This window comes from Mesocricetus auratus, unplaced genomic scaffold (genome assembly GCF_017639785.1).
Source record: "Mesocricetus auratus isolate SY011 unplaced genomic scaffold, BCM_Maur_2.0 Super-Scaffold_100676, whole genome shotgun sequence".
Lineage (NCBI taxonomy): Eukaryota > Metazoa > Chordata > Mammalia > Rodentia > Cricetidae > Mesocricetus > Mesocricetus auratus.
The window spans coordinates 20,104,163-20,123,162 of record NW_024429266.1 but is presented as its reverse complement, the minus strand read 5'-3'; the positions used below and the strand labels follow the sequence as shown (position 1 = coordinate 20,123,162).

Below are 19,000 nucleotides of genomic sequence, written 5' to 3'. Positions count from 1 at the left end.
TAATGGGGTTCTATATAGGAAGAGAGGGTGAGTTCCAGCCGAACCTGGTCCCCTCCACAGCTTCCAGGGACAAGTCTTTCAGAGCTCCCCAAACTGGGCACACCCTCCTCGTCTCTTTCTCCTGGTTGGGCTAGTCTCCGACCAGACTCCTCCCACCAGGCCCTGGGGCCTCAGTCTTTGTCATCCTGACCTTAATTATTCTCTGTCTGCAGCAGAATAGGAGCCTCAGAACACAGCTGCCTGCTTAGGGACAACAGCAGTTTGGGGGGGGGGGTTCCTCTGCTTTCCGTGTACACAGAGCTGCTGCATCTCCCTGCCGGAAGGTTCTGGAGAGTCTCGGCTGTTCAGTGCTCCAGGCGGCATCCAGTCTACCCTTTTTCATTTAGTAATTTAACATTTATTGAGCATCACGAGTTTGCCAAGTATCATTTTTTACAGATAAGGGAACTGAGGCCCAGAGAAGTAGTGTGTCTTGCTGAGAGTCATGGAGGTAATTAGTGACAGTCAGCACAGGCACTAGAACACAGGTCTCCTGACTGTCCCGGACAGTGGTGCCCCGGGTGGCGGCGTCTCAGCGACTTCCAGGAGCAGCTTCAGTGTCTCCACTCTAATGCTTTGTATGAGGATGCCAAGCACCCCACCCCCTCTCGCGCAGATTCCACCTTTTCCCCAGAATTCAAACCCTGGCCTCTCCCTGTGCTCTAGCCCAATATGTGTATGCGGGACTCCAGCTGATACTTGTTCAAGGACCTCATTTTTGAGGGTGACCCAAGTGGTCCTGAAACCCGAGTCCAGAGTTAGGCTGAAGGGGAGAGGTGACAGCTTGCATCCTCTGAATGGACCAAGCTGAGATGGGCACTGGGAAGGAGGCACGGTGTCCCACTGGATGCTGGCTTCTTAGCCTGGAACAGAGCAGCAGACCTTTATTCAAGGACGGGAGTGGGTGTAGCCAGGTTTGAACTAGCCCCGTCAGAGGATACGTTCACTGGGCTACCCTTCGCTCCAGGGGCCAGCTTCGAGCCTTTGATCTTCTGCCCCTCACCTTGCCATTGCTCTCCCCTCACCGTCCCGAGATGACTGGGGACAAGGCCGGGATGCAGTGGGGTGGGAGTATGTGTCTCCAGGCCCAGGGTTCCCTGTCCTGGCAGGAGGGCAGGCTGCAGATACCCGGAAGTATAAGCTCCGTTTTCTCCTCTAGTCAACTTTGCTTGTCAGCCCTGCTGGCGAATCTGTCCTTTGTGTTGAAGCCCACTGAGCCTCAGCTGCTCGCTGCCTCCTCAGGAGTCCCCTAAAGGCCTTCTTATTGTTTCCACCTGTCTCTGTGACGCCACCTCCGGTGTCACTGGCCAGTTACCGCTGACGTTTCCGTTCTGGGACCTAGAGTTACCAAGTTCTTCAGCCTGGACCTGGGTCCCTTTCCTCGACATTTCCCTCCTCATCTTTCTGTCCCTGGCTTCTTTTCGGCACCTGCAGCTTCTACCTCGCCTCATTCCAGTGCAGTCCCCAGACTAACAGTGTCAGCACCATCCAGGAACCTGTCAGATCTGGGAACTAGTTAGACATGCAGGTTTTTGGTTTCCATCCCGGACCTACTGAGTCAGAATGATGGGAGTGGGACCCAGCAATCTGTTTTAACAAGCCCTCCAGGTGAGTGACGCAAAGCTCTGTAACTGCCAGTTCCCACCATTCTCCCTGCCTTACTCAAGCCTTAGTTTCCGGGTTGCTAATACCCTTTTCTTGCCGGAAGAGCTTCCGGTGGGCTCCTAGTATGAGCCACACTTCCTTCAGTTGCTGTGGGGCCTTTCTGATCTCCACCTGCGTAGTGCTCTGCTGTTAGGACCAGGTGTTTGAATACACACCTGATTGATACCCAATGCTATTTTGAATGGGCCCTTGTCACTATGTCCCAAGGATAAACTACTTTCCCCAGGATCAGGCTTCCCTCATAAAACCACTTATTAAGTCTCCCAGGGCCTTTCTTCCCCTTCAAGGTTCACAAAATAGTTGTCCTCGGGTCTCTCCTGGTCCTGCTCCAGGGCCCCTGCTCAGTATCTACCCCCTTTGCTTGTTTGCCTATACCCTGAGGTTTAAGGCTGTGGACACCTTTCTAAGCCTATCATAGTGGGGTAGTGAAGCTGGATATGGTCACACCTGTGCCCTCATGCACCCAGTTTTCTCTTCTCTGGCTCAGCAGTGACTGCTTTGTCTAGACAGGTGTGTCACACGTGGGAGGCCAGCTAAGGAGGTGAGTGGCTGCGGTGATTCATGTGTCACTCTACCCCCTTAAGCCGGGCACGCTGGTTTAGCCGTGTCCCCTGCTTTGAGGCTGCCTCTGTCTGGAAGAAAAGGGTACTGGTAGGTTTCGCATGAAGGTGTGCTGCGGGTTGAGGCAGGACTGACTTCACCAACTCTTGGTCCATTTGCCACCCAAGCTGTCCATATGGCTGTCTCTGTCTGCTCCACCTTCCCATTCAACCCCGTAGGCCCATCCTTCCACCCACAAACAGATGTGAAGGTCAAACACAGAGAGACTGACGGGTGCTTTTACCCCCATCCTCTCTTCTCTTCAAACCGGGACTTCTTCCTTCCCTGCCGGATCCTGGGCTCAGTGGGCCTCTCCCAACTGTAGCCATCCCTTGGGACATTGGCTGCCTCCTCTTCTTCCATCACCATCCTGCAGCTCCCACGTACCTGCGTCTAGCCCCCTGGTCTGCCACAGGGGTCTGGAGAAAACCAGTCACACCTTGGACTCACTCTCTGGGGGTGGCAGGCGGCCATTCTGCTCCTTGTCAGCCCCATCGTCCCCACCTGCTCCCTCCCCAGCCCCCTCTTCCTCCACCTTCTCATCCAGCCTGCTAGGGATGGACCAGTAGAGATGGGCATCGAGGCGGGCTGCAGCTTCTGCCAACTCCCTGGCACTGCATGAGGGTGTGGGCACCTCAAAGGTCTCGTGGAAGCTGGCGTAGTCCACCTCGTAGAAGCCGTCCTCCAGGGTGAGCACAGATGTGAACCGATGGCCCCACAGCACTTCATCTACCAGGTAGGAGCTTCGAGCTTGGCAGGTCATCCCTGTGGGGAGGGGAAGCGGCGGGCACCGTTAGCCAAAGGGATTGCAGCCTGAGCTTCCTCTCCCGCCTCTCGCCCCACAACCCTCTCTTTCCCCAAGAATCCCTCCTGTCTTTGGTCAGCTCTCTTCTCCATTTGCCAGCTCTCCTTTGAGAATCTTAATCTTAAAACTAACCTTAGGCATCATCTGGTCCAGATTCCCACTTCTCATAGTCTGCTTGTTCAACCCCCAAGCATTCACAAATAATGGGCAGCTGACTGAGTTGATTACCTCCCAGGATTGGAAACTCACCACCCCATTAGAAGGCCAGTTCTTTGTGTATTGCATTAGTGTGTGTGTGTGTGTGTGTGTGTGTCACAGCATGTATGATCACTCCACAATATGAGAGCTGGAGATCTAACTCAGGTCCCCAGTCCTGGTGGCAAGTACCTACGCTTGCTGAGCCATCTGGCTCTGGGTTGTCTTTTATACAAGCTGGAATCCTTCCCCTAGGATCCCTCCACCTCATTCCCATCCCACCCGACGCTCCCTTAGTGGCTGTCAATATAGAGCCAGGTTCCCTTAGGTCTCTTCCTCAGATTGAACACTCATGAGCGTTTCTCACTTGTTCTGGCTTTGGAAAAGTTTACTATCTTCACTGCAGATGAGAATGGTCAGAGAGGGCCACCAGATAGGGGTCCATCTGAAGTGGGATGACTTTTCCAGTTGTGGCCTCTTTGTGCATAAGCGCAGGCTCTTGCTTCTGGCCAGGATGCTCTAGCGAAGTGGCCTGTGATTACATTACATAAATGCCTGTGGAAGCTGATCACGTTGCTACAGCAAAGCCTGTGGCCAACTAAACCCCCAGTTCTTTCTCCACCAGAGCCTTTCCGTGCTGTGCTTACATAAGAGTTTTTTTTTTAAAGCCTAAATGTAGAATTTTATATTTATTCCCTTTAAATGTCATCGTGTTGGGTTTTTGGCTCATTATTCTTGCTTTTCAAAAGCAGTTTGGATCCCAAAATACTACCATCCTCCCCAGCTTTATCTCTAGAAACATCAAACAAGCTCCCACCCCCATGTCCTTTACCCTGCCCTTCTCAGTCCTTGCCCTGGGTCTGTGTCCTGCCTTCCCTGCTCGGATTGTGCACCCTCCCCTCAGGGCAGATCGTTTTGGTCCTACTTCAGAGTCTCCCCAAACTAATGCCATCTCAGAAACAGAGGTGTAGACGTTCACCAGCCAGAGACTGGCTGACATTGAAAGTCTGGCCCCGTGACATCTTGGAGACATTGGTACTCTGTGGCAAAGCTGTACCCAGCGAAGGTTGGGAAGGAGAGGCCCCAGGGCTTCTACAGAGAGAAGGCCTGAGAAGCAGGGATGGGGCTGCGGGGTGTAGGGGTGCGGGGAGGCAGAAGCAAAAAAAGTTGTTGTAGGAAAACTGCCCCGGATAGTGTCAAAAAGGAGAGCGGCTATCTGGAGAGACGAGAGACATGGGGAGTTGTAAGGGCAGGGGAAGGATTAGGACCAGCCCAGCTGGGGTGAAGGAGGAGTGGGGGGAACTGAGATGGTGCTGAGGCAGAGGCTGTTTCTGCCTAGGACCCGGAGCCCGGCCGGTTTCAAGGCTAGCAGCAGGGAGCAAGCCCGTCAGTAGCAGCGCCGTGGCTCCCCCTAGTGGTCCTTTGGTTCTCCACCTGCATGTTCCTTATCGTCTTTGGTGGCTAGGACCTCTAAGGGACCTGCTTTTGCTCCCATCCTGGTCCCAAGCTCTTGACAGTGTAGGCCTGAGTGAAGGCGTTGACGTCACACTTCCTTCTGGAAAGGTGCTAGAAATCGCAACATCAGGGGACATTAGGAGTAACAGGTGGGTAACTGAGGCAGAAGTGAGACCAGTTCTCACCTCCCCACACCTAAGTTTGCCTCCTTGGGGAATAGCTCAGGACAATCTAATTCCAGGGCTCTGAACCTCGGGGCGTCAAGAACCTGCACTTAACCTTCATCCCAGCACCGTACTAGGAAACACGGAAGATAGACTTCCTGTGCTCAACCCAGGCTGCTATTTATTGGCTTGTGACAGCGGGCTATTTATGGGACCTGTCTTTGGGGTTACTCGCTCTCTGGAAAGTGACCACAGTAATAAGTAACCTCCAGGGGAACCTTGCTAGGATTAAATGAATTCAGAGATGTAAAGTGCTATTCAAAGTGACATACCTGTCAAGCCAGGGCCTCAAACTAGCATCATTTCATAGAACTCTTCCAAGCTTTATCTTGACTCTGCAAAGTCACCCTGTCCATCCCTTTCGTTTCCAGCCCTGACCCAGCGCACCCTCCTCCTCCACCTGTCACCCTAGACTCCACTCCCTGTCCATCTTTCTGCAACCCCTTCCCACGGTGCCTTTCTCGCTACTGCCCTGAGTCACCGCTCCCGTCCTCCATCCTGCCCGCACCCGTGGCCTCCACCATGCCCTCTAGAATGACCACGATCTCGAAGTCGTCCCTCTCGAGGGCGCGGCGAGACGCCTCCCAGAAGGGGCTGGCGGCATCGATCTCGTGGCTGATGACGAGAGGTGAGACGAGGAAGAGGCGGTCGTCCCCCGTGTCGAAGCCCACGCTGAGGTCAGTCTGGTGCAAAGGGATGAACTCGCCCTCGAGCGTCTGGCGTGAGCGGATGAGCTTGGCGCGGATGGAGGCCTCGACGATGTGCGAGGATCGCAGGTCGCCCACGCGGAACATGAGGCAGAGGCGGCCGTCGCGCAGAGACACCACGGCGTGCGAGGAGAAGACCAGCGTGGCGGCCCGCTTGTTGGGCTGCGAGATCTTGACGAACATACAGCCCACCATGAAGGCGTTCACCATGGAGCCCAGGATGGCCTGCAGCAGCAGCAGCACGATGCCCTCGGGGCACTGGTCGGTAATGACGCGGTGCCCGTAGCCGATGGTGGTCTCGGTCTCGATGGAGAAGAGGAAGGCGGCCACGAAGCCATTGAGGTTGTTGACGCACGGGGTCCACGCGGTGTCCTCCAGGTGCTCCAGGTCGCCGCGGCCGTAGGCGATGAGCCACCAGATGGCGCCGAAGAAGAGCCAAGTGAGCGCGTAGGCGAGCACGAAGAAGAGCAGGCTGAGGCGCCACTGCAGGTCCACCAGCGTGGTGAACAGGTCGGTCAGGTAGCGGTAGGTCTCGCGCACGTTGCCCTGCTGCACGTTGCAGCGCCCGTCCTTCTCCACGTAGCGCTGGCGGCCACGGCGCCGGGGCGGCTCCTCCGACACCGGCGAGAAAGCGGCATTCTCCTGCGCCATGGCGGCCGCAGCCGGAATCCTGCGGGGACTTAAGAAAGGTGTGCCGGAGTTGCTGGATCCACCCCGAACTCAGCGTCTCTTAGCCTCAATTTCCCCCCATGTGGTGGAATGGGAGCTACAACCCTAACAGCCCACAAGCTCAGAAAGCTGGTTGCTCTTCCAGAGGATCTGGAAACGTTTGACTGCCAGCACCCACATGTGGGCTTACAGCCGGTTGTCACTCCAGTCCCTTGCCCTCTTCTGGCCTCCGAGAGTGATGCGCAGACATACATGAAGGCAAAACACTCATACACATAAAATAAAAATGAAGATTAAGAAAAAGTATGGAGCACACAGGCAATGAGCAAAACTGGGCAACACAGTGTGAGTTCAGTGGGTAGGAGGCGTGAGAGATCTCCTTGTCCCAGATCGCGGTGTCGCTACCTCAAGCCGGAGTATGTAGCACCCCACAGGCAAGCCCAGTTAGACACCTGGGATTCTAAAACCGGAAGAGCTGGGCTCCTGGGCAGTTCCTTCTCTATGCAGAGCCCTCTCTGCCATGAGGGCTTCCAACCCTCTTTCCGCGGCTATTATCCGTTCCCCCAGGACTCTTCTTCATCATCCTATTGGAAGACCCATCTAAATACTGTTTTAAAGTTCATACCAAGACTATTCCCTCTCTTATCTTCCTGAATCTCACTTTTTCCACCTCTTCCTATATCTTTTCTCCACCCAAGACTTACCAAGGAGAAAAAAATGCAAACTGTGCACAAAAACACCCCTCCAATGTGCAAAGGTTGAATGTTCCCAACATTAGGAAATTCCCGCTGGCAATTCTGACTGCCTAACCATGGTCACTGATGCTCTGACATCAGCCCATCTCCTGGGCTCTTTCCCAAAGCAGATGTGCTGAACAGGGTTAGCAATAGGAGGCTGGAGGCCATGTGAGGTCAACTGCCCACAGCAAGAATAAGGGAAGCGCCAGGCCATCCAGGGTTACTCTAGTCTAGTATCTTCCAACTCTATTCTTTCTAAGAGATAAGCAATCAGACCAAGTGAGACACCAAGTGCCCACATCAATCCCCTCCCAGTTTCCTGCTTTGCATTTACTACCCTGTCATCAAGCCCACCCACGCCAGCCATATGTCTCAAAGCCCACATTCCAAGCAGAGCCGAGATTCCAAGCAAAACCCACCTGGTTTGGTTTCAAATTCTTCCCCCTGAGATGCACTCTGAGTTGCAGTCTTCCCTGAGAGACGGATGTCCAGAGTCCTTCCCTAGGCGCTTAGGGTCCCCTAAGAGATATGGACCATATGAACCAAGGATTTAGGATACAGCAACATTCCTTTCTGTCTTCTGGAACTTGTGATCTCCCATTCCATGGGAACCTGGGGGAGGAGAGGCAGGAGGGCTGGGAGGGCAAGGGAGCGCAAGAATGTGACATAAGCTTCACAGATGGCTTGGATGACCAGGTCCTAGGGAGAAACAGCATGGATATGTAACTACAAGCCCGACACTCCAGTTTTAAAATTTTGGAGTGAAGTGTTCTGCAGCCGGGCCTTTGGAGGATGTGTGCATGTTAGGTAAAAGGCAGAAAGAGAAACCACAGAGACGGTTTGTATCCTAAGAGCCCCCACACTTATTTCCATGGGAGTCAAGAGACACAAACACCTTGGCAATGGCAGATTCGGTCTTCCCCTCCCCCAACAGCAGGCTTGCTTTCTCTCTCTGCAACTCAGAGTGTCCTCTGGAAGTGGTCTGGAAGTACTCAGTGTCCCAGGACCCAGGTCTCTTTTTTCCTAGCAGTAGCGTCAGGCGGGCTTCCTGACATTCTTCTAAGGGTCTTGGGTAATCTGACCTCTGTCTATGGCCAGGAATGGGGAAGGGATCCTAGTGTCCGATCGTCCCCAAAAGACTGATTGCCCAGGGAAGCTTCTGATGCGTCCTAGCTGTTGTCATCCAGGGGAAGGGTCTCTTCTTCATGGGACAGGAAAGGCATGCACTGTCCACCACCTGAAGAGCAAGGTCTTCATTTCTGCCTCTTCCCTCCAAATAACTCCAGCTTTCCCCACCACAGTTCTCGGGCATGCTGGGACCACTTTCAGTAAGATCCCAGCACATTTTCTTGGTGCTGTTTTCTTCCCAATAGGGAGTGCTGGCCAGTATGGGGGGGGGGCTTATCTTTTATAAGAGGTCTCTCTGGTGGAAACTCCCTCAGGAACCAGCTCCACCCAAGCCCCACTTGCCTTAGAAATCGGGGCCCAAACCCCAAGTCCCACAACTCAACTCACAGAGCCTGGAGAGGAGAGGAGCCAGCAGCAGAGACCCTTGGGGGTTGGTGCCCATGTCCCTGACACCATCTCCCGGCTACCATGGGTCCCCTCTGAGAGTGGGAGCCGCAGACACTGCTGTTTCTCCTAATGTGCAGCAGCTCAGACTAGGACTTGGTATCTGTGTCATCCCCACTTCCCAGGTTCCCCTGCTCCTCTCTCGTTTCCATGGCAACCAGTCTGGCTACAGCTCCACAGCGGCGCCCTCCCTTTCCCAGTCCTGGGTACCACTCTGGTTGATCCACACGCCATAGCTATTTTTAGCCAAAGTACCTCCTCCTGGACACTGACAGTTGTCTCCTCACCCTTTTACAGGGGGAATAGCGTGCGTGAGGGGGATGACGAGGGGGGGGACTTGGCATATTGGCCCTTTTCTAAGAGGCTCCTCATTCTGGGAAAATAGAGCCCTGGATGTGTTGGGAATAAGATGTTTGATTTCAGGGCTCATCTGGGAGCTCACAGCTCATGATACCCCGCAGGGACCACTGGGTAAAGGCGCTGCCCTCAGACCAGGCTCACCACTGCAGGCTCCACTTTCGAAGAGCCCTCTGAGGAAGCAAGCAACAGCTAGAAGGAGAAGAGGTCTGTGAAGGTAGGGGCGAGAGGCAGGGCCAGACGTTCTGTCGTCACGGATACACACACGATGTGACAGAAGTGCCTTCGCTGAGCCACAGTTGTTCTGTCTCAGAGTGTGGGCATGGCAAACAGCTCTTCCGCCTGCTTCACAGGGGATGCAGGCCAAATTAGGCAATGTACATAGAAGGGTTTTGAGATGTATGTTGCTAATAGCAAAAAGTTGAGAAAACCCTCAAATGTCCAACAGAGAGAAAAGTTCAGGCTAGTGCTCACTATCAACAAATCTACGGGGCTCAAATGCCCCACACTATGCTAGCTAGATTATGAAACGAAGGGATTCCTACCCAGAAGCAGCTTCTGATGCCATGGGAAGGAAAGACACAGAACTACATAGGACTATTGCTAATCCACCAAGCACCAGCTCATTGGATGCCTATGAGACAGTTATTTTTTTCTACCTACAGATGAGGAAAGTAGCTTATTAAATTCCAGAGCTGAACAGAGATAAGAGCCACACATCTTGTTACTGCCCTCAAATTTATCATAAGAAAAGACTTGTGATATTTTTGTATGTTAGGCAACCCTGCCCCCAGGTCTTACCGTCTAGCCCAGGTTGGCTTCAACTTCCTCCGTGTTGGGATTATAGGCATGTATACAAAAGACTTTTTTCAAAGGGTAGTTTTAAATTTACAGAAAAAATGAGAGAGAGAGAGAGAGAGAGAGAGAGAGAGAGAGAGAGAGAGAGAGAGAGAGAGAGAGAGAGAGGAACCTGGGGAGATGCTCAGTCAGTAAAGTGCTTGCCCTACAATGAGGACCTGAGTTTGGATCCTCAGCACCTATGTAAAAAGCAGGACCTGGCGGCAAGCACCTATAGTTCTGGCTCTGGGAAGACAGAGACAGGAGGATGCCTGGAGCCCTCTGGCCAGTCAGCATCACTGAACTGGTGAGTTCCAGGTTTAATGAGGGAATCGGCCTCGAAAATAAGATGGAGAGTGACATAGGAAGACACTGATTTCTGGCCCTGTGTGCACACACGTGTACATGCACACATACAGATGTATAGACACACAAATTGAGAGAAAGGCACAAAGAGTTCCCTCGTGCCCTCTGCCTGGCATATACACAGCCTTCCCCACTATCAACATCCCCAGTGAGAACAGTAGCTTGGTTACAATCGACACACCTTAATTGGCACAGCATGATCACCAGTCTCCAGCTCTCATTAGAGCTTTCTTCTGCTGCCTTAACTCTGGAACGATGTATCGTGGCATGTATCCACCATTACGGTGTGGAGTGCTCTTCTCTGTTCTTCACTTACTCATTCCATTCTCCCAATAGCCTTTGGCAATCTCTGATTTTTTAACTGTTTCCATCGTTCTGTCTTTTCCCGAGTGTCATGGGGTTGGAATCATACACTATGTAGCTCCTCAGACTGGCTCCTTTTTACATTTAAGGTTGTTGCACGCATTTTTACAGCTCCATAACTCGTTTCTTTTTGATACTGAGAAATAGTCCATTGCCAGGATGTACCTGGTTCATTTGTCCACTCACTCACTGGAAGACATTTTGCTTTCAGTTTTTGTCAATTACAAATAAAGTTGCTATAAACATCTGTTGTGCAGGATTTTTATTTGGAAAAGTTTTCAGCTTTTGGGGAGGTAAATACCAAGGAGTATGGTTGCAATATCATGTGGGAAGAATATGTTTAGTTTTGCAGGTGACTGCCAAACCGTATTCCAAAGTGACTGTACCATTTTTTAGCCTGTTCCTGTTGCTCTATATCCTTGCCAGCATTTTGGTACTGTCAGCTTCATGAGTTTTACATCACCACAGAAATGCGGTAACTGTAGCCTTCAGTATAATAGGTTACTGCAAAGTCATGGTAGCTGATATGATTATGTATGCGAATGTGCATGTAGATAGTGCTGTTACATAAAAAAGGAATACATTGGCTGGAGTTCAAGATCAAGAGTTCAAGACCAACCTGGGATACACATCATGTTCAAAGCCAGACTCAGTTACATGAAAACTTTTCTTTAAAAAAGAAAGGAAAGAAGGAAAGAAGAAAGGGAGGATGAAAGAGAGAAAGAGAGAGAGAGAGGGAAGGAAGGAAGGAAGGAAGGAAGAGAAAGAAAAGGAAACCAAGATATAAAATATGCATACAAACTGATTATTGTTATATGAAAGCAACTGCAAAATGACTGATTAAAAATTAGAAACTGTGACAGGGTGGTGGTGGCTCACATCTTTAATCCCAGCACTCGGGAGGCAAAGACAGGTGGATCTCTGTGAGTTTGAGACCAGCCTGGTCTACAAGAGCTAGTTCCAGGACAGCCTCCAAAGCCACAGAGAAACCCTGTCTCGAAAAACCAAACAAAAATTTAGGAAATGTTTTGGAGAAATAAAAATATTTCAATGTTAATTTCCCTGAGAATTTATTTACTCATTTACTTATTTATTTGCATTGCTGTGGATAGAACCCAGGGCCTTGCACATGGTAGTCAAGGAATGTGCCGCAGAGCTGCATCCCCATCCTCAGGGAAATGAGAAAAGCAAAGAGTGGTATATAAATTGAAGCTGTTATTATTGCTGTCACCAATATTGTTATGTGCAAGATGCTTTCTATGTGTTCTCCTGAGCCTTAACGTGGCAAGGACACATAACTAGAAGAGTGGGAATATGACTGCACATTAGAAGGCTAGAAGTTTCTGGAATGTACTGAAGAATATGATTGGTGTATGGAGCAATGTACATTTTAGAGGCAATGACTTGAGTTCAAACCCTACTCCATTCTTTTTTCTCTTTATTTTTGTTTCCTCCTCCTCTTCATCTTCGTCTTCTTCTTTTTCTTCTTCCTTCTCCTTCCCCTCTTCCTCTTCCTCCCTTCCTCCCTCTTCTTTCTTTTGACAAAGTCTCATTATGAATCCTTGGCTGGCCTGGAACTCATTACATATATAGTCCAGGCCAGACTTGAACGTGTATCTCCTCCTGCTTCTGTCTCTCTAGTTCTGGAAGTACAGACATGAGCCACCATGTTTGAAAAATGTTAGCTCTTTAAATCTAAGAAATGAGAACAACTATGTTGTATTAGTCGCTTTTTGTTGCTATGACAGAATAACCGAACCAATTTAAAAGACAAAAAGTTATTTTTGGTTCCCAGTTTCAGTCTAGGGTTCTTTGGCTCCATTTTTCTTGGGTCACATGAGACAGAGCATCGTGATAGGCAGCAGGGAAAAGCAGACCTCACGGAGAATGGAGAGGTGGAGATGGGGAGAGAGAAGGGGAGCGCAAAGGCAAAGGAAAATATGAGGAGAGAGGAAGAGCTGCTCTTTTAGAGCAGAGGTTCTCAACCTGTGGGCCATGCCCCCTTGGTGGTCACATATCAGATATTTACATTACAATTCATAACAGTAGAAAAATTAGGGTTATGAAGTAACAATGCTGTAATGTTACGGCTGGGGGTCACCACAACACAAGGAGCTGTATTAAAGGGCTGAAGGATTAGAAAGGTTGAGAATCACTGTTCTAGAGCATGCCACTGGTGGACTACTTCCTCCAGGTAGTCTACTTATAGTCCATTCAGGGTTATTCGATCAATGGATTAATTCACCAATGAAGTCATCTCCTTCTTCACAATCTAATCACTTCCCAATAGTACCACAAACTGGGCCTCTAAACCTCCAATACTTGGGGCTTTAGGGAGGGGCATTTCATATGGAAGCCACAATAGTGTCTACTTCTTGAAGATTGTTTACATAAGATCCAACATACTGTATTTTCCTCTTGCTTTTTCCTTGCAACCGCCATCTTCATCATCTTCATTGTCACCCTCCTCACCCTCATCCTCATCATCTCAGGGGACTCCTGAGATCCCTATCCAGCAGGGCCTGCCCTCCTCTTTTCTGACATCACCCAGTGAGACCTGCAGGGGGCTCTCCCTGTTCACTGACCTCTCTCCAGTCCTGTTGGCTGTCTCTCATTGTTCCAAGTGGAAATATCAGGTTTTTGCCCGAGATTGGCATCAACAGTGCTGTTAAAGCCCCAGTCAACATCCCTGTCTCCTGGGCCTGGCTCTGTCACCTGAGCCAGGGGACTGCTAGCTTGCTCTTCTCTGCCCTGCCAAGTGGCTGCTCACATTGGTTTCACTGTGCCAGGCGTTCAGAGAGAAGAAACCAAACTCCAAGGCGAGAACATGTTTGCAAAGAGCTGGCCCCCTTTTCTGCAGGGACAGTCACAGAGGTGACAGTGCCCTCCAGGTGTTGTTAGCCAGCCCTCTGACTCCATCCTGGCTGCCCTGAGCTTAACCTAGCTGACAGGCAACAACACTCCTTTGCATGGCGTCCATATCCTCCAGGTCTGGGCTTAACTTGTTAAGTTTAACCTCAATTCCTATTTATCTAGCTTGAACTGAGGCAGGAGAAAAGAAAATTTTGCAAGCCACCAGTGTACAGAAAAAATAGGTAAGATTCTAGATTTTCTGTTCCAAGAGAACAAAAGCAGTTCTGCAAGCGATCAAGCCCGATATGTCAGTGGAGTTGTAATAAATGAAGATTGGAAGATAGAGGACACTGGGGACCGGAAGGCCACCTCTGGAGCCACACTGATGGTCTACAAAGAACCATGGGGTGGAGCTGGGGAGATAGCTTAGTGCACAGAATATTTGCGGAGCAAGCATGAGGACCTGGGTTTGGATCCACAGCACCCACATAGACGCTGGGCACGACAGCATATATGTATAACCCCGGCATCGGCCTCTAACCTCTACACATGCCTGCTTGGTGAGGGCTAACACATGTGCGCGCGCACACACACACATATGCACTGGCACACATGCGCGCAACACACATTTTGATGTAAACTAGAACAGCTCTCTGCAGATATCTCAGTTTTGTGGGGAGTCTAAAGAAGAGGTAGGGTTTGAGTTTCGCTGCTGCTGTTTTGAGGTGAGGGTAGGGACATTCCCTTCCTTTCCCCAACAGCTGGGAGTTTGTGTGTGAGATGAGTGCAGCGTAGCCTTCTGCTCACGCTCACTCAGCGGCAGCTCCTTTGTTGTCAGCTGTGGGGTCAGTCAACCTGGGAAGGCTTCGTGAACGAGATCATGAGACTTCCTGGGAAAAAGTGTGGAGAAGGGGGAAGGAAGTATGAAAGGGAAGGCGGGAGATGGTTGAGGATGTGAGTTTAGTGGAACAGGAAGGTCAAGTCAGTCCACATAACAACTGGTATAAATTCAAGGAGTGTGTGTGTGGTGCACACTTTAAACCCCAGCATGTGAGAACACTGGCAGGTGGATCTCTGTGTGTTTGAGGCCACCGTGGTCTGTATAGTGAGTTCCAGTTCAGCCAGAATGACATGGTGAGGCATCATCTCTACATGAATAAATAAAAGTGGATTCGGCCCTGGAAAAAATCACACATCCGTCTATTTTGTTTGCCAGTTCACTGGGCTGGCTAGAGATAGGCTAAGACTTACATGCCAGCGTTTAGAGGTATTCCAGGAGCAGCCCTCGCTTTGCAGATGAAAAGAGGGTCTCAAGAGAAGAATCGGGACTAAGACCCAGCTTCCCACTTCCAGGCTTCCTGATTTCCTGTTCCTAACCTCTCCACAGTGTATTTGGGTGTTAACAGAATTTCCATCAATGGACCCAATTACAGAGGTACTAGATAAGCCTTATAGTTAAAGAACATATTCCTCCCTCCTTCCCTCCTTCCCTCCCTCCCTCCCTGCCTGCCTGCCTCCCTGTCTGCCTTCCATAGTTCTTCTGTAATCAGTCATTCATAACTTAAGTCTTAAAAACACTGGCTTGTATACATTATATGTACTTAAAGGTAGCAACTTACCTAAACATGCTATCTTCTGTGGGCTGTCATCCTGCCACAAGTCGCCCTACTTTTGGTGGAACTTGTTAATACTGCTGCACCTAAGCACAAAAACACTCCTCAGAGTCCCTGGGACTCCCTTTCAAGTCTGTCTCGTTCCTTCCAGTCAGCTCTGATCTACTCAAGCGCTGCTGTTCTGAGGATGGGCCTCCCTCTGCAGGCAAACTTCCCTGCATTCTCACTCATGCCTCATCCCATGCCCACCCGTGGACTCTCCTTCTGCAAAGGGGCTCCACACTGCGCTCCTCTTTTGTGCTGAGGGGATTGACCTAACTTCGAATAAGGTAAAAGAAGAAAGGAGGCCAGCGGTGAGAAGATTAAGTCTGAATGTTGCAATGAATCAAAATGAGGAAACCACAGTTACTACCTGAGAGAAAAGGAGGTCCTCAGGAAAAGGGTTCCTCTGTCCTCTTGCATGGCCAACACTGAGCGTCATACCCTGGAAGATTATTTTTTATATATACTGACATTTTTGGTTTTTTTGTTTGTTTGTTTTCGAGACAGGGTTTCTCTGTACTGTTTTGGAGGCTGTCCTAGAACTTTCTCTGTAAACCAGGCTGGCCTCAAACTCACAGACATCCACCTGCCTCTGCCTCCCGAGTGCTGGGATTAAAGGCGTGAGCCACCAACACCCAGCTATACTGACATTTTGCCAAGAGCCATAACCTCTACTTGGGAAAATAAGATTATGTTTAAATCATGTGTCTCTCTACTATTACCCACTGACAAACTTTGGAGTCAAACAGGTGGATTTAAATGCCAGATTTAACACTTGCTGGGCATATTACAGTATATAGGCCAGCCACCTAATATCTTTTGACTCTGGGCTTTCCCATCTCATGATATATCATACATAGTCAGGAGAGGTGTTACACAGCTATAATCCCAACATTTAGGAAGCTGAGGCAGGAGTTTGTCAAGTTCCAGGTCAGCCTGGGCTATACAGTAAGACCCTGTTTCAAACAGAACAAATGGAAACAAAAGAACAAAATCAAATTTATCACACACAGTAAGTAAACACTCAGAAACATTAATTTGCTAAGTCCCCATCACCAATGGTGCTATTGTGATTGTGGTGTGTTCCAGAACTTTTCTTTGGCAAAAGGTTAAATATTAAAAACCTGACATCTATACAGAGAATATAGCTGCTAATAAAGCATGATTACTTAAGAATGGAAACCTGATTTAAGTCACCCTTAACATGAGAAGACGATAGTACCACCGAATCTGCTTTTCTCACAGTCCTGCAGCCCTGTGCTTCTAGAATATCTTACTCTTTCCAACTGACACGTTCCGCACCATCTCACCCTTACTCTGAGATTCAGCAAATAGCTGTTCTTCTCTCTATATTTGCGAGAAACTTATCCAGACAGTTTTTCTACTTCAGGTTATCGATTTTCTGTCCTTCCCTTTGGTTCTGTTTCCACTATAGCTTCAAGGGTTTAAGCAAAGGAGACTGGACTAGTAAGAGGGGTTGCTTTTACTGATTTGTGTGTGTGTGTGTGTGTGTGTGTGTGTGTGTGTGTGTGTGTGTGTGTGTGTGTAGCCTTGGCTATGGCAGGCTTGAAGCTGGTTATGTAAACCAGGCTTGAGCTCCCAGAGAGTCTCCAGACTCTGCCTCTTGAGTGATGAGGTTAGAGGTGTATACCACCACACCCCACTTTGTTCAAGGTTCTAGGTTTTATATATGACTTCTTTAATGGAAACAGTATGTTTCCCTTTGAGACTGGAGAGAAGGGTGAAGGATGGGTCAGATCCTGGGCTAGTGGTAATCGTCATGATTCTGGCTGTGGAAATGACAATTTGCATCCTAGAGAGATATAACTAAGGGAGACTTAACAGAACTTGGTGGCTGAATTAGCATGCCAGAGAATAGGACATAGTAGGGCAAACATGGAGACCAATGCTTATTGTCAGTTTTTCAGTTTGCTTGACAGTAGTCACACAGAAATAAGGAAACTGAGAGTATTCCCAACACTAGTGGGAGGGGTGGGGGAAGAGGATGGGTTCAGTGGAGCCTGTCAAGTGCGGCTGGAAATCCCTTGCGGGTACTGGGTTGGAAGTAGAGCTCCAGTGAGAATACCCGGGAGAGTCGAGATCTGTTCAGTGCTCAGGCTGTGTGACCAGGGGGAAAGGAGCAAGGTACAGACAGAAAACAAGACCCCACCGTGGGTATCAGAGGAGGATGCAGCTGTAGATTTGGATGTGAAGTGTCAGAGGAAGACAAAATAGAATGGTGTCAGGCCTGGTTATAATGAGCCTTCTGTCTATGCTAAAGAATGTGGATTTGACTTATATACAATTACAGCTATTGAAGGTTTTTGAAGTGTGTGTGTGAAGAGAAATATGTTATTGATGTTTAATTCTTTTTTAAAAATTACATTTCACCCCGTGTGTGTGTGCACGCGCACGCGCGGGCGTGTGTGTGTGTGTGTGTGTGTGTGTGTGTATGTATGTGTGTGTGTGTTTATGGGTGTGCCACAACACACCCTTGGAAATCAGAGGACAACTTTTGGTAATTGCTTCTCACCTTCTACCACGTGAATACTGGAGATTGCTCAGGTCATCAGGTTTGCAGCAAGAGCCTTTACCCTCTGAGCCATCTTGCTGGCCTTAATAGTTTTACATAAAGGAATTCATGAGCGGAAGGATTATTATTGAGTGGAGAAAGGCAGCAGGGAGTGGACCGGTTAGATGGCTGCTGCAGTAGCCCTGCTGAGAGGCGCATCTGCTCTAGACTACAGCAATGGCAATGGCTTAGTGGGGGAGTGTTCAGGGGCTTAGAAGGGAGATGCTTTGGTTAGACAATGGAGTGGCATAAGGAGGAATAGAGTCTGGGACGGCTGCTGTGTTCCCAGTTGGGTGATGGTGACATTCACTGTGGTTTGGAATAAAGAGGAGCACGCCTGCGAGCAAGATGATTCTGTCTATGTTGTACTGAGTTTGAAATATATATCTGGGTGGTTTAGAGTCGAGGACACATGGTGATGATTGATGCCAAATGCTTGGGTAACATTTTTTTTGAAAAAGAATAAACTCATGATAAATGTCTTGTAATGATCTCATAAACTTTGACAGTTCCTTGGCTTCTCTTCTCTCCATTTTATATTGTGGTCTGAGCTCAGCCTCCAAATCCTCCCTGTCTCTGAACCTGTGGACCCTGCTCAGTTGTTTAAGCTGGCCTTGAACTCACTCTGTAGCTCAGGAAGGCTTTGAGCTTGCAACCCTTCTGCTTTAGGTACCCAAGCCCTTGGGATTGCAGGCCTAACCAACATGTTTTCAGATCATCTTACTTTAGCCACTCATCTCTATTTTCTTAGCAGCAGAAGATATCAGAAATTTGAAAAGCAAAAAATAAACAAACCCCCCCAAAACCAAAAATCAAACAGGAAGATAGTTCCTGGTCCATTGCTTTGGTTCCGATTGTATTTTCTCCTCTTGAAGCAAAAATCCTTACAAGGGTAAATGTTAACATTGTCTCACTTTCTAATGTAGCACCTTGTAATCTGGTTACCCCTTAGATCACTCTTCTGAAATTGCTCTGGCAGGGGTTGTGGTCATGCATACCTTTAGATCTAGTACTCGGGAGGGAGAGGCAGGTGGATCTCTTAGTTTGAGGACAGCCTGGTCTACAGAGTGAGCTCAGGAACAGCCAGGGCTACACAGAGAAACCCTGTCTCGAAAAATCAAAACCAAACCAAAAATAAAAAAAAAAAAAGAAAAGAAAAGAAAAGTGAAAGGAAAGAAAAAGAAAAAGAGAGACGAATGACTCCTGGTTGTCAAACCCAACACTTCTCTTTCTGCAGTGACAGACACTGTCCTAAGTTCCTCTCTTTGTCTTTCCTTCCTTGCCTCTTTGACACTCTGCTCTCTTAACCCATTCTTTGTCAGTCAACGG

General features: G+C 49.3%; 1 protein-coding gene across 6 annotated transcripts; it reads right to left on the bottom strand.

The window, feature by feature from the left end:
- Positions 1 to 374: 374 nt before the first annotated feature.
- Positions 375 to 9,893, bottom strand: Kcnj9 (potassium inwardly rectifying channel subfamily J member 9). Of its 6 annotated transcripts, none has more exons than XR_005874540.1 (5): positions 8,612 to 9,864; positions 7,516 to 7,615; positions 5,492 to 6,369; positions 2,549 to 3,069; positions 375 to 902 (listed from the first exon to the last, which is right to left on the bottom strand). XR_005874540.1 is itself a non-coding variant. In XM_040739419.1 (5 exons), exons 3-5 carry the CDS (start codon positions 6,339 to 6,341, stop codon positions 798 to 800), a joined length of 1,185 nt encoding a protein of 394 aa, XP_040595353.1. In that variant the 5' UTR covers positions 6,342 to 6,360; positions 7,516 to 7,615; positions 8,612 to 9,860; the 3' UTR covers positions 375 to 797. The 6 variants fall into 6 exon arrangements, 5 of the variants coding, with proteins under 5 accessions (XP_040595353.1, XP_012974661.1, XP_040595352.1 ...); XM_040739419.1 differs by having other exon boundaries at positions 2,840 to 3,069; positions 5,492 to 6,360; positions 8,612 to 9,860; XM_013119207.3 differs by having other exon boundaries at positions 375 to 2,723; positions 2,840 to 3,069; positions 8,612 to 9,858.
- Between the last annotated feature and the right edge of the window lie 9,107 nt (positions 9,894 to 19,000).